Source organism: Terrapene carolina, unplaced genomic scaffold, assembly GCF_002925995.2.
Source record: "Terrapene carolina triunguis isolate 2854851 unplaced genomic scaffold, T_m_triunguis-2.0 Scaffold231, whole genome shotgun sequence".
Classification (NCBI taxonomy): domain Eukaryota; kingdom Metazoa; phylum Chordata; order Testudines; family Emydidae; genus Terrapene; species Terrapene triunguis.
Window position 1 is genome coordinate 9,139,869 of NW_020664582.1, and position 15,276 is coordinate 9,155,144.

Consider the following 15,276-nt stretch of genomic DNA (forward strand, 5'->3'; position numbering starts at 1 on the left):
TTTGGATAAGAATTGTCTGCATAGTCAGTATGGCACTGTAAGCGCTACTCTTTGGTAACAGAAGATGCTGTAGATATCAGGCAGCACTGATGTACTTTGGAAGAAATAATAGGTTGGTCTAATTGGATACTGTGTTTATACGGAGGGCATGGAGGAGTCTGAGCTTTGACTCCTGATAAAACAGGCCCTGAGTGACCAAGACATTAGTCTGACCCCATGATTAGTATGTGTGTGTGTTACCTTTAGTTATCAAGAGTGAGCTGACTTCTGTTTATCTGGGAGAGGATTTTCTAAGGAGTGTAAATGAGGAGTAGGTGCTCTTTGCATGGTGATCAGCACAGTATAAATACAAGCGCTGGTCGAAATTTTTCTGCATCTGAAAAATGCTGATTTGATGGAACCAAAATTTTCCTTGGGGATGTGTCGATTCAGCTGATGCAGATGTAACACACACACCTCCTGGCTGTGGTGTTCTGTCCCTCCTAATGGCACCAATACCACTTAGAGAAAGAGATATTAATGCGTTTGCTCTACAGCCTTAGCTAACAGCTATATGGCTTTTAGCTCATGCAGTAGAGGCTCATGCATATAGCTCCAGAGGTCCCAGGTTCGAGCCCGCCCGCCGACGACTGGGGTCTGTTGACTTTCTACAGAGTCTGCCTGTCTGGTTTCCTGCCAGCCCATCTGGCTCGCTGGACTGCCCAACTGCCCACCTACTGGACTGGCCTGGCTGGCCTACCTGCTCAGCTCTCTGGATCCCCAGCTGCCCAGCCAGACATGTTGAAAACTTCCATTCAGTTCTTCTGAAACAGGGCTGGTTTTTATTTAACTTCCATTGCATGGAAAATTGCACATTTCCAACTTTTCGTTCAGATTTGTAACAAAATCTTTTTTGGAAATGTGCGTTTTCCCTTGGAACGGGAATTCCAGTTCCCACACAGATCTAATAACACCTAGGTAGAAAAAGGTACATGCACAACTTGCAAGAGATCCACTGGCTCCAGAAAAGCTACTAAAGAAACACTACACATGAACAGTTGGAGTTTTTAATGTCTCTCTTTGACTTTTATTGTCCAGCCAAAGAGCTTCATAACATGAATAAAAACTGTGTGTCAATGGAGCACTAAAGTCCATTGCTAAATTTTTATGCAAGTTTTCAGAAGAGTCATCTGCCTCCAGTTGGTGCAGTAGCTTATCAGCCGATTCTGAGTCAAAACCTATATATTCCTGCCCCTGTACAGTATCAATGTATACTTGTTTTAATTGACTCTGGTTTTATCAGAACTGAGGGGGACCTTTAGCTTGGACACTGGTGCCAAGATCTGGAAAGAGGTTTTGTTTTCTTCTTCAACAGTCACCTTTTTCAATGGGTCCTTCCATTTTGTAGAGTGCAATCCTTATCCCTCAAGTTAATCAAGTGAGTAGAAAGCGTCTTCATCAGTCTATCATTTGCCTATCAAGAAGGAACCTAAAAATATCTACAGCTTACACTGATTTAGTAACTTCATGCCATTTTGTTTGAACAGAATCCTGTGCATTTTCATAAGAAACCAGTGACTGTTAAACTTGTCATTATCATGTTCCGTATTCCAGGACAGAGGACAGCTGTAATATAGATACATCTTGGACTCAGTCTAAAGCCAATCTCAATCTTGAAGTCAATGGAAAGACTTTCACACACTTACCATCTCTGAACAGAGGAGGGAAGTGTTTCTTGTGTTTACCCTTATAATTTACTCTTTCTATACATTCTGTATAGCCGTTACGTGTATTTGAGATCAAAAAACCTCAGGGTTCAACTTTTGAAGACCCTCTAATTTGGGGATTTGTAAACCTTCCTCCCCCAGGTCAAATGTTCCCCTCCCCCACGCATGCTGATTCAGTTTCTTTCCACAAGCCTATCTTCTTTTAACTGGTGTTATGCACTAAGAATAGAAAAAAACTTCCAATCCAAAGCTAAGCTGCCAGAGGTAGACATCCTGTATATGCTATTTGTTTTTCAATACTCAATTTTTTCTGCCTCCTCTTTTACCTTCCCCCATGTTCCTAGTAGTGTCTCCATTTATTTTTCACTCTGCCTCCCCTCCCCCCGCACCATTAATGAAATACGAACCCACTGCTATTCAAGGTTTGATTCAGTCTGATTCCCAGAATGTCTGAGTGGTTTGAAAATTATGCAAGACACGCTTGTGCACATTGTGGATATGGGTGTGTGTAGGTACATGCATATACACAGTCTGTGCCTAGCAAAACAATCTATCAGATACTGCAAACTTCAATGTAACTCATGCTTTTTTGGCAAAGTTCATAGAAGCATATCATCCATCACCCTTTGCGCTTAAAATCAGGGGCTTAGATCCAGTGTTCGTAACTTCCCTGTTCGATGCTTAGAGATTAAGGTAATGGGCCCCTTAGAAACACCTAAGGTAGACAGATTTAAGAGGTTATGCAGATATCTTTCTGAGGATTTCAGCACAAACTTGGCAATAAATGGTCAGAGGCTCTCTCCACAGTGGAATTCTCAAGGCCAGTTTAAGTAAACTTTGCTAGAAACAGTATCATCAGTCAGTTAAAAGCAAAATTTACCTATTAAACAAAACAAATCTCCATTTAAAAGAATAATAGATTTGCTGCTCTCCTTAAAGCAGAGAAGTGGTCACATTTAGAATTTTATTTTTAGAAAATAATTCTTCAAGTAATAGAATTCAGGTCCCTGATTTTCAGCTCTGCAGACACAGACACATACACACAATTTGTTCTCATTTCCAGTGCTTGTGTCTTACTGCTCCCTCCCTCTTCTTCTCCAGCTTTGGACTTTATGCCTTTTTATCATGGCATGCTCTTCCCTCTTCTATCAAGCACCCTCTCCTTTCCTCTTTCAAATCCCTCCCTATTCCTACTTCTCTCCAAGCAATCCTTCCTACCTTCTCCTCCTCAGTGTTCCCCAACCCCCAGCGCGCAGCTGAGCTGTTGTGCTGTGTCTTGACCCGTGTATGTGATTTTTCTTGTGTAATTTGATTATAAGCTTTTCAGGGGCAGGGACCATGTCTCTGAAGGACCATGTAGATTTACAGCACTGTGTAAATGACTAGTTAATCCAGGTACAACTTGATCGCTCTGCCTCTATACAGATTCAGGTTAATGAACGTTCTGTAGGGCCGAATTGTCTTTGACTGAGCAATGCCCATGGTGAATGGGATTTGTGCTGGTGAATAAATACCCTGTCTAAACTAAAACCCCAGAGTCCTCTATACCTGTTAGACAGTCACTCGTATAGAGTAAAGCCAATCATGGGTTACCCAGGTCTGCTTGTACTTGGCTTTAGAAATGTACTTATCTTTCCATTAGCAAATTTGATTTTCCTGTTCGTTTTCCCCATAAGATTTTTTGCAAGTTAAGACAACAAGTAGCACAGATGTAAACTTCAGGTGAAAGGCTTCCCAAGACAAATCAGGTCTGTCTTGACTCATACAAGTAGTCCCTAGAACTCCAGGAGGTTTATCCATGTGAGGAAAGTCAGCTAGACTTGGCTGTCTTTATGTGGAGAAAAAAAAAATCATTGTGGGCTGAAAGTTACCATGTCATTTTCTATGAAAAGATATTTTCCTTCCTCTCATACCTCTAAATATTAGAGGGGAAACACCCCTCATCCTCTGCCCCCACCTTTGCAATGCCCTTCTCTCTGCTCATGACACATTATATTTTATAAATTATAAATGTCAAGACTGAGTGCTCTTCAATGGTTCCATTAAAGCCCGATCCTGAGAGGGAGATAGCAAAGTCGATCAGTACCATTCTTGAAGAAGAGCTCTGTGGGAGCTCGAAAGCTTCTCTCTCTCATCAGCAGAAGTTGGTCCAATAAAAGATATTACCTCACCCACCTTGTCTCTCCAGTGCTATTCCTCTCACTTCTCAAAATAACCCCTCTGTCTGTGAAGCGGGTGAGGTAAAAAACAGTGGACAATTAATTGGTTAGTCAGTTGTTCCAATAACTATAGATGGTTCTTCAGGTGATCCTGCTGAGATTGTTGATGTACTTTGACACAGGCAAGGAACCAATCCATTGGAACAACTGTCTCAGAAACATAGCATTACAAGTAAATGGCTGCTTAGCCTGGATTGGAAAGGAATGCTGGCTTTGTGGTGAACACTGAATTGGAGTCTCAGAGACCTAGGTTTAATTCCTGTTCCTGTCACAGGTTTCCTGTGTGACTTTAAACAAGTCACTTAGGGCCAGATTTACACTGGTATTTAGGTGCCTAAAGTTTCAGATAGGTGCCTAACCTGCTTTGGTGCTTTTGTAAATCTGTTAGGCCCCTAATTCCAGTTGAAAGCCGTGGGGCTGTATATAGCAGGCTTTTACTCAGAGGACCTTTCTTTGAGACAGCAGCGGCTGCACTGGCAAGTCTGCGGGTCTCACTAACTTGCATATAAATATACATTTAAAACAAAAGCAAGGCTGAGATTTTCAAAACTGCCTAAAAAAGTTGGGCACCCATCTCTTCTAGGCAGTTGGGACATCTCAGTTTCAACAGGCACTTTTCCATTTCAGTGTGAACCAGGCTGGGGACATCAGATTGGCTTAAAAGGTTCTGGGTTTGGCTCCTCTCTATTAAATGCCCATCAGGAGGGAATCTTAGACACCAGGTTGAAGGAGTGTTACGATATCCATATGGAGGTTGAAATAGTCAACAGCAGCCATTTCACATTAGCTTGTGGAGGAGGCTGAACTGAAGGTTTATGCTTGGTGAGCCAGTTGCTCATTTACACAGAAGTAACCTCATGCTTTCCATGGTCCATCGGTCGCCAGTCAGAGTACAAACCTTCTCTTGTTTAAGTTTGTAGACTGTTCCTTTAGAACCACAGAGAGCACAATAGCTCCCTGTTGGGTGCTGACATTTAGATCATATGGGAGTATGGCTAGACTTGTATTTTAATCAAGCTTTGCATGTTCAACCACTGGACTGAATGGTGCTGGCATCTTTGTTGTTATGCTACTGCATATGGACCTAATACGTGGAACTACTCGCATGGGGGATAGGTGCGGAAAGCCAGTGCAAGTGGGGTCAGGGAGAGGGCCACCAGGCCCATCAAGGAAAGGGGAAGGTTGCAGCAAATGCTACTGTGGTCCATAAACTACCATGCGACTGCTTTGTGGATGGCTTCACAGCCCAGGAGGAGAGGATGCAACTGTCCCCGATCCTTATGTAACACTCCCACTGTTTACTCTAGCTTCTGTGGGTTGTGAGGATTTGAGTCTGAAGCAGGAATAAATTTGCTTCATTGTGAATGGAAAACAACACAATGAGCTGCTGCCCTGCATTGTGCAGATACAATAACATCCTCTGCTTGCTTGACACTTAAGGTGAATGAAATGCAGGTACATTAATATTCCTGATCCGATTACCCATTTCTCTAGCGTATTCGTACCATATGATCTGGGGAACACAACTAAACTGTTGCAGCACTGTGCTTCCTCCTCCCCCACCAATCTGGTGGCTGCCCATCATTTGTTATAACCTTAATCTCATTTCAGGTGATGAGGTATGAAAATGTGAATGTCAAGGAAAATGACAGCTTGGACCCTGCAACACTAAGCCCCTCCAATCCACGAGAGAAATGGCTACGCAAGAGGACACACGTCAAGCTCCGAGTACGTATCATGTATCATCCCAGAGCAGATGCAGATATACGTCTTTCCTGGCAACAATTTCAATGGAATGCAGTTCTCTCACCTGCAGTGTGATTGTTGCATAACTGCAGATGAGTAAAGAATTGAAAAGCATTAAGTATCTCTAGGGAGAAGGAGGGAATGTGTGTGTGCATGTATTCTACTGACAGTGAACGTATAGAAGTGAGAACTAAAAGAACAGAATTCTGAGGCTTCAACAAAAAAAAACAACCTTAAGTGCTATAAAACAACAAAAATGGTGTTAAAATTAAAGCAACATTATTCCAAGCACAATAGGTTGATCTGTAAACTCAAAGCATCTTTAGGTGAATAGTGGATATTGGTTACATAACATTTTGCCCCTGCTTAGCTTAATTCTCAGAAACACAGAGATTCACAAGTCAGAGCTCTCCAACACAGTGTGAGGTAGGTCATCTGCCCTGCTTTTCAGAGGGAGAGAACCAAAAGGTAAAGTGACCAGTGCGTACTTGGCAGAGTTGAGAATAGAACCTGAACGTCCTGACTCCTTACTTGTGTGGCTAAGGCACAGAACTATCCCTCTCCGGTGCTATTAAACCAGACAACACGAGGATTGTGATTTCTAGTCCTCAATCATAATCTTGCTATTAGGGCAGTGGGATCCAATGGTGAGATTCAGGAGAATTGGGAATTGTGACAGCTGGGTTTGATTCTCCTCTCCAAGGGCAAAGGCCTAAGCATTCATGTGCTTTGTCCTAGCCTTCTGTAAGGGCCAGGGCAGAATTTCAACCCCAGGGAGTAGTGTTAATGTTTGTTTAAATACAGGGTTGTCTGGATCTGTTCAGCACCCAGCATGCTGAGGCCTTGGGGTACTATTATAATACTAATAAACAATACTAGAACATTGGAGAGAAAGGGTGGCCATGTGATTCAGGTGCTGCACTGGGCTCTGCCAGATTCATTGTGTGACCTTGAACAATTTCCTTAGGTGCTTTTGAAAATGCCACCCTAAGCCACTTAAGAAGAGCACACGTCCTGCTGATTTTCTCAATGGGACTTGGGCTCCTCCTAAGTAATTCATGTGTTTTTGAAAAATCCCAATCTTGATCTCTCTGTGCCTCCGTTCCCCATCTGTAAAATGGGGATAATATTCCCTTCTTCCCGCCCTTTGTCTGCCTCATCTATTTAGATTATAATCAATCTCTTTGAGACAGAGACTACCTCTTAGTATGAGCGTCTTTCGTCTCTGACCTTGATGGGGCGTAGGCACTAATATAATACAAACAACCTAATACAAAGCCTATCAAAGGCATAACAACGTGGAAATACTAACCTTTTGCTTTCATTTCAGAATGTAACTGCCAATCACAGAGCAAACGACGTCATTGCAGCTGAAGATGGTCCTCAGATACTGGTTGGGCGGTTTATGTATGGCCCCCTGGATATGGTCGCTTTAACGGGTGAAAAGGTAAAGCTAGAGCTTCTGTGGATCATTTCCCCCAAATTAATGTTAGTGGTGACATGTGTTGAGCACACTTAACTGTCTGTATTACATAGATGACTCCACAGTGACACACTTATCTGTCTATATCACCATAGATGACTCCACAGTGATGGGGACTATGTTTAGTATCTCCTGTCACCCTGGCAAACATGTGCTGAAACAACCCTTCTGATATCTGACTTTTTCTACCCATCACCTTTCTTATGTGCTCCTGGCCATCTGAACGGGTGGATGCTCAGCGTCAGCTGTGAAGTGATTTACTAAGCATTCCATCCTATCACACCACCTACTGGAGACAGAATTAACGTCCTGAACGAGAATTAAAAGAGAGAATTCTGTAGCAGCGGCAAATCATGGGAGAAAAATGTATATCCCCCAGATGAGACATTCGGATAAAGGAATTGGGACTCTGGGGGAGTCACATCATTGTTTTCTCTTAAACTACGAAGCCTGAAGATGAAGTTTAGCACCAGAGTAGTAATGTGACACAGCTGGGCCCATTACTGCTCCAAAAGTCTCATACAATAGAAGTGTTTAAGGCTAATAAAGCCAAGCGTTCAGCTACAATAAACCAGTGAGTGTGTATGGTCTGATCATGCAGTGAGCACTGGAGGGGCAGAGCCCCATTGGTGTCACTGGACATCATTGCGCTTGTTGCAGGATCGGTGAACCACCCAGCCCACTTTTGGGGTAGAACGTCAGGCCTGTGTGATGCCCATTAGTGACTGATACGCAGAGAATACAATACTACCCAGCCTATTGTAGATTCTCTTTTAGCTCAAGTGGCAGGGCTGTGCATTTTGGACAAAAGTTCTCAAGCTACCAGTGTATCCCCGCTGTTGACCAGGAAGTGAATTTCGCAGTGAGGCATATAGCAGTGCAGTGGACAGGCCGCTTGCCTGGGTGTCAGGAGACCAGGGTTCTGTACCCAGCTGAGCCACAGACTTTTTATGTGATTTTGAGTAAAGTAAAACAGTTCGCCTCTCCGTGTCTCAATTTTCTCATCTGTGACATGGAGATAGAGATGCTTATCCTGATACCTTTGCATAGAGTTTTGAGTTCTGCAGATGAAAAACATTATACTAGTGCTTGTGGTTATTTTATTACATAGGCACAGATTCATTGCAAACTGTAATGGTGAATCTTTTTGTGCTTCAGTAGAGTCGCCCAACAGTACAGTGGCTCTGTCATATTTAGATTTCATGATCAGTGCAGTTTTATTTAGTAACAAATGTCTGTAACCGAAAATAATGACAAGGTCCGAATTGCTACACTTATACCATCAGCTTGTATAAACAAAAATGTGCCCCCTCTAGATGTGTGGTTTAATACCATGAACATAGCCTTAAAAGAATGACTTGCAGTTGTTTCCTTAAATGAGTTATCAGCCTTCATTTACAATAGGTGATGGCATAACTATCACTGTTTTGTCAGAGGAAAATGAAGGCGGTGGTGGTAGCTGAATTATTGAAAAGCAACAGATAGCATCCCTAGCCCTGTCATTGCTGGCAGGGTCGTGACACAGCCGAGCTGAATGTAATCACAGGCTAGGAATGAAATAATGGGTTCTGAGCACAATCTACTGCTTGCACTCTAACCTCGGGCATCTTGCTTTTGAAACCATCTGCAGTTAAAGAATCACTCTTAATAACTGGTCTACATAAAGGAAGCTTGCGTTGTGCTCTCACTGCTATTTAACACACCTCAGCTACCAGGAAATACATGCCCCTTCTTTGTTTCATGGAATGTAGACGTGGGGCAGATTTTTTTTTTTCCCTTTACCTGATGCAGTACAATCCCTGGCATCACACGTGCTAAACTGGGGAAAGTGAGCTAAAGAAGCCAACCGGGACTAATTATCAGGCATAAGCCCTAATCAGTCTGTATTATGACTTCCTCGTGGCACAGTGAGACTCTTACTTCAGTGCAAAAGAAGTCTTGCTTGGAGTTCCAGTACTCTGAAACAGCCATTATTTCATGTGACCTTGGATAGAGAATTGGCCACAGCAGCAGTTTTCAACGTGAGGGTCACAACCAGCTGTCCTACTGCCTTTCCTTTCTCAAATTGCGACATGGGAAGGTGGTGGGGATCCTGGTATGGAAAAGGCTAAGAACCTCTGTGCTTACAGGTACCTTGGTTCCCGTAGCCTGGCTGTGACAAATGTGTATAGAATGCTGGCAGTCACATAACTGTAGTGAAGTTGGGGGGCACTCACTGCATGTACCAGGACTATTTAATTTAGTCACTGTCACTCTCCTCTTTGGTAGCATTTCTGATGCACTTTTCCCTTGTAAATATTTGGATTCTCACCCTATAGAATTCAAAAGCACCATTGGCCACCTCCTTGAAAACCTAGCAGACAGGCTAAGGCTTGCTTGGTGCCAGATATCCATATCTAAAGGTTGTCCCCTCAGAAATTAGGACCATTGCAGGGGTAGGAGGAGGAAGCCTGAATTTCTGCTGCCATTGTTGGACTGGTTCCTTGGTTGCATAGTGAACTTTGGTTAATATAGTGCTCGTTAAAGGTGAAATATCTGGAGAGTAAACTATTAAAATGGGCCATTTAATTTCAAGAGGTGTGCAGATCCTGTAGTCCAACCCCCTCAATACAACAATCTTTATTGTCTGGGATGGTGGCAGATTGCAGGTACATTTCCAAAAGAAAATTGTGTGTGCGCACGCGCCAATGGCTTTTCAAAGCAGGTTTGTTCCCCATTCCGCTGCATTTGGAAACGCAGCTTAGGGAACCTCGTTGCACCTCTGCCTTTAATGTAATAGCAAAGTCCCCCACAACTGAATTACTGTGAAAGGCAAAAATTGCATGGCTTTTCCTAATGCAGCCATAGAGAACTCTTGGTTGAGTGACATGGTGGAAGTTGACTAAATTTATTCTGGGAGTAACTCCATTGAAATCAATTAAGCTACAGCAGGGGATGAATTTGCCTCCTTATGTTGACTCCAAACCCAGTAGAGTGCATATAACAGTATTTCTGTCATAAACAGTGCTTTGTTGTTCTGCTCTACAATTCCTAAGAATGTGCTGCTGCTATGATCTCATTGCAGAATTCAGCCTTTCCTGTGCCAATATAAATTTAATTATCAAAGTGGGGTGAGGTTACATTTAGTTAAGATCGTTGTTTCAATCTGGTGTCTTGGTTTGTAAGAACTCTGAAACAGCCCTATTACTTGAGATGACATAGGGGATAAGATCACAGATTTGCTCAAACTTTATTGCAGATGTTTATCATAGCCCTTTTATTAGATTTTCAACCACTCTTTATTCTGATCACATTTTATATATATATATCTATCTTTTGGTACAGTGATGAATAGGAAGCTGGGAGCGGGCATCAGTACTGGCATTATGAGAAGCACATTAGTTATATTGCTCCAGAACTTGATTACTACTTATGCATAACATTCCTCAAATGTAGAATTAATTGATATTTTGAACCTATCTGATTATGAGTGAACAATGCAGTCTCATAGTATATTTGCTTTATATTAAAAGGCTTCAGTTATGCATTCAAGAAGACTACACCTCCCGCCCGCTCATGAAGTAACCCCCCTCCACATCATTTTTTATTTATATTACAGTAGCATCTAGAGCCCCAAGTAAGACAGGGGCCCCATTGTGCTAGGTACAATTGTACAAACAGAGAGAATGAGTCCATGTCCCAAGGATCTTAAAAGTCTAAATAGGCAAGACGGTGACGGGATGGGAGGGAAAAGGAAGCAGAGAAGTGAAGTGACTTGCCCAGCACTACATAGCAAGTCAGTTAGAGCCAGGAATGGAATGCAGGTCTCCTGCGTCCCACTCAGGTGCCCCATCCATTGGACCACCCTGCCTTTCGAGCTGTTGAAGGACTAGATTGTGGCATTTGCACTCACACGCATGTTTCCAGGTGGGGGATGTGCGCCGCCCAGGTGGCATTTTGCCTGCTCAGTGCTGAGGCAGGCAGGTAGCATTTTCAGGAGCAGCAAATAATCTATGCTTTAAAATGATGCGGCATGTGTTCCCTTAGTGCCACTGGCTGTGCTGGGAGGGTGAGACGCTGGCTCCGGCCCCTTTCATGTGTGGAATGCCTGAGGTCCCCTTGCTTGTGCTTCGAGAACTGAATCACTGGCACGCTGTCTGCTCTCTGTGCCATCTACTCCCCCTCCCTGGTGCACTTTTGCAGCAGCAGTTAGTCTGGCCTACGTGTTTGATCTGCCCCTGCTTCCTGCACCGAACTCAGGAGTTGGGGTTGTTCTGCTAGCAATGCAAGAGAACAAAGCACACTGTGTCTGCAGAGGATACAAGAAGGTCACTTGAAATCCATACTGATTTTGATTATAGAGGCATGAGAAGGAGCCGTGGGAGGACGACAACTCTTAAATTAGCTGGATCCTGTGCTGATTTGAGCACTCCATAAGCATCACTTTATGCATGATTTGGGAGTCGGATGTAGTTAGCTTCACTTTAGGTTGCTCTCATCAGTAAGCAAAAAATTCTCTTTGAGCTATGATTGCTTTCAGCCTCTTGTGTAAAAATACACTAGAGAAGTCAGTGTTGGATGCTAGTAAGGGGAGGCCTCCCAGTTAGAGCACAGAACTGGGAGACCAAGATTCTAAACTTGGCGCAGTGCCATGCCACCTTGGGGGCAAGTCATGTGACTGCTCCATGCCTCAGTTTCCCCATCTGTAAAATGGGGATGAATATTTACTGACCTCACCCTGGGGTTGAGATGCTTGAAAACGGCAAGAATTTCTTTGTTCCTGTCAGGCACAGTGCTGTAGCTTACACGTATATTCCATTTTCCAAGGGAATTCTTCAAAAGAGTCCATTTAGGATTTCTACAGACTGCTCATTTGTATTCCCATCGACTTTCTGTCATCTCAGTAACAGTGAACACATTTGGCTTCTAACAGGTACAAGCATGAAACTAACTAGATTGAAAACGTATCCCAGTTTATTCCTCTTTCAGACTGCAGACCCACTACTGCTATTTAAATATATGTCTCTGGTATAACCCAAAATACAGTGGTGGGAGAAGGACATAAAAAGACTAACTTGGAGAGACATTACTTATTAAGCTATAAAGATGTGTACGGAAACAAACTCATGCAGGGATGATGAGTGAGGGAGAAGGTAGTGCAGTTAAACCAAATGCTGTTCTGATCACAGTCAGATGCTTAATTTGGATCTTTCAAAGGCATTTTACATGCTTTATTAATATTTTATTTGTTTCCAGTGTCTCTTTCATTATGCATTTTTCTGCATGCTCGGTGTTCTATGGGGAGGTGCACTGTAACATAAATAGTTTCAGACTGGCCACACAACATATAACTCTATTTTTGGGTAATGTTGGAGTTTGCCCTTCTGTTAAATGTAACCCCAAATCCCATTATTTTCTCCTGCAAGGGAGACTCCAGGATTTCAGCCATGAAATGCCTTGATTCGACATGCAATCCTATTAAGGTCAATTTAACCCCAGTTCCGAGGAAGATAAGTGGAGTTCCATGTCTGTTCTATCGAAGCTGGGGGTTCCTAGAGTGCCCATCACCATGGTATCCAAAGCTCTAATTCAGCAGAGCTCTTTTAAGCACATGTTCAAGTGCTTTGCTGAATCAGGGCCTAAGCCTTTAATTTATGCCACCATAGCATCTAAGCCCTGTGTTGCATGTTCAAATGAAAACTTTAGAAACAGAGTCCCCAGCTGTTCCATGTGAAAGCTGGGCCAGATTCTCAGCCAGTGTAAATCAGCCTCTTGACTTTGGCAGAGCTGTGCCGACTTACACCAGTGTTTATTATTTTACGGATTCTCCCCCCCCCCCCGTAAGGGCTTTAATGAGCCTGGGGCTTTGTCCTTTGACAACACTTCCCTCCCCCACATTGTTCTGTGTGCCCGTGGTCTGCCTTGCTGCATTCATGCCTCAGAAAGGGCTGCATTTCAGCAATGGGGAAAGCAAAGCTTGCGTTAGGATGTAATAAAATTCTGTCGTTAGTAAAGGTCCTTAGTCTCGCGTGCCTTTAATGGTGCAAAAGAAGTGTTTGTCATTCCGACTCCCCTGAAGAATTCATTTGGGCTGTGGAATTTTCACTCATGCAAGTGTAGTTAACATTCTAATTCGCGGGGGCTGTCAAATCTCACAATGAAAAAGTACCACTCTGCACTTGTACATAACGCCTTTCATTTAAGGATCTCAAAGCACTTTGCAAAGGAGGGCAAGCATCGTTCTCTCCATGTTATATGGGGAAACTGAGGCACGGTGAATAGACATAGCAATCAGTAGCATTTTATGTTCCTACCATAAAGTCCTTGCTGTGGAATGGATATGATTGAGGAGACTTGTTTGAGAGTGCGAACCAAAGAGTTTGTGTGTTTGCTTTTTCTGTGAAATTGCTTTTTACTTTGACACCACAGAAGATTTTTTTCCCCATCTTTATAAAAGAAAAAGGGAAGAACTGAATGGTTGAATAAAATAAAGTTCAAGCTGTAATTCACTAAAGAAAATACATCTCTTCTTTCTTTATAGATCCACTACTCCTTTGAAAATTGTCCATAGAGAAATGATTCTTCTCACTTTATTGTTATCAAAACTTTCTCATGTTTTCCCCATTCCTTCCTTGTGCTAAGGGGGTACTTGAAAGATTCAGATACAGAATCCACTTAGGGTACACAAAATGAACAGTGTGAGCAATAGAAAGTTTCAGGACTTAGAAAAACAAAATCCTCAGAAACATCCTGCTGTGTGTCTATATGAGAACTATGACTTCACACTGAAGTCTAAAAGCAGCTGGAGGGGGGCAGGGGGAGGGAGGGGGGGTAAATGCATTGGTAGATTTTGGTAACACTTCTGTTGTAAGCTTTCAAAAGGGTTTTAGCATTTAATTGTATTCAAACCTCATTGCCACAAGGCGTCATTCAGGCCAAGAGAACTGGACATTTATAGGGATAACAGGAATATGCGAAGTTAGGGGCTCGATTCTGCAAGATGCTGAGCACTCTGGTGCCAATCCTGCACCGCACTTAAGCACACTCAGTGTAGAAGTAATCCCTGGTGACTCGAATAGGGGCAATTGTGTGCTTAAGTGCTGTGCAAGATGGAGTACAGAGTACTCAGTATGTTGCAAGATTGAGCCCAGTAATTTAAAAAAAGTGGTAAATAATAGATCTTCATGCTTCAGGACATAAAACACCCTCTAACTATAGAGGGGTTATGAGAAAACTGTCCAGTGGGCAGATTATCCCATAACCATTTACTGTGGGGGTTCTTACACCTTTCTCTGAGGTATTTGGTACTGGCCCTTGTCAGAGACAGGATAGTAAACTACTTAGATCACTGGTCTGAGCCAGTCTGGCATGTGCTATGAGTCTGATGGGTGTTGTATTCTAACACATGTAATAGATTTTTGTTTGTTTGTACTTTTACAGGTTGATATCCTTATTATGACTGAACCCTCTTCGGGGAGGTGGGTGTATTTCGACACAGAGATCACCAATAGCAGTGGCAGAATATCCTACAACATACCCAAACAGAAGAGGCTTAGAGTTGGCGTGTATCCCATCAAAATGGTGGTTAGGTAATATTTTCAGATTTCAATGTTGGATAATTAAGGTGTGGGATTCCCTAGTACAAAGAGAGTTATGCCATTAAAAAGCAAACAAACAAAAAACCCAACAGAAAACTGCATTTACCATGAGTGCCATTCTTCAAACGGAGCAAAAGCACTTTTTGTTTGTCCACAACAATGAGCAAAGTTATTGCTCTGGAGATGTTTATTCCATCATCATGGGCTCAATATGTAGACAAAGAGCCCATGCTTTTAGGCATCGTGGGCCAAATGATGACCCTTGTCTGGATAGAGAGGGCATTCAGAGCTCGGTCACGTATCTGTTCCAGCTGTGGAAATGGGTACTGCTGTGTGGATAGACAGAGGGGATGGGGGCAAATATCAGTTAAAGGGGTTCACTGTGGGGCTATGATCAGGATATCTGCACTGGGGGGTGGGACCTCTTGGCAAACCCCCACTGAACAGATCTTTTAACTTTTGTACTCCAAGGTGGCAGTTCTGAAGATGAGCAAGGCAGTCAGCTAGCCTGGCTCTGAGTGAGGACGGAAGCAGAGGGAAGGGGG

The 15,276-nt window shown here is 43.0% G+C and overlaps 1 protein-coding gene across 1 annotated transcript in view; it reads left to right on the forward strand.

Annotated features, from left to right (window-relative positions):
* Positions 1 to 15,276, forward strand: part of PITPNM3 (PITPNM family member 3) — a 345,453-nt gene that overhangs the window by 323,875 nt on the left and 6,302 nt on the right. The window contains exons 13-15 of the mRNA XM_024206929.2: positions 5,537 to 5,653; positions 7,002 to 7,118; positions 14,574 to 14,722. Coding sequence (XP_024062697.2) covers positions 5,537 to 5,653; positions 7,002 to 7,118; positions 14,574 to 14,722 — 383 coding nt within the window. The remainder of the gene's footprint in view (positions 1 to 5,536; positions 5,654 to 7,001; positions 7,119 to 14,573; positions 14,723 to 15,276) is intronic.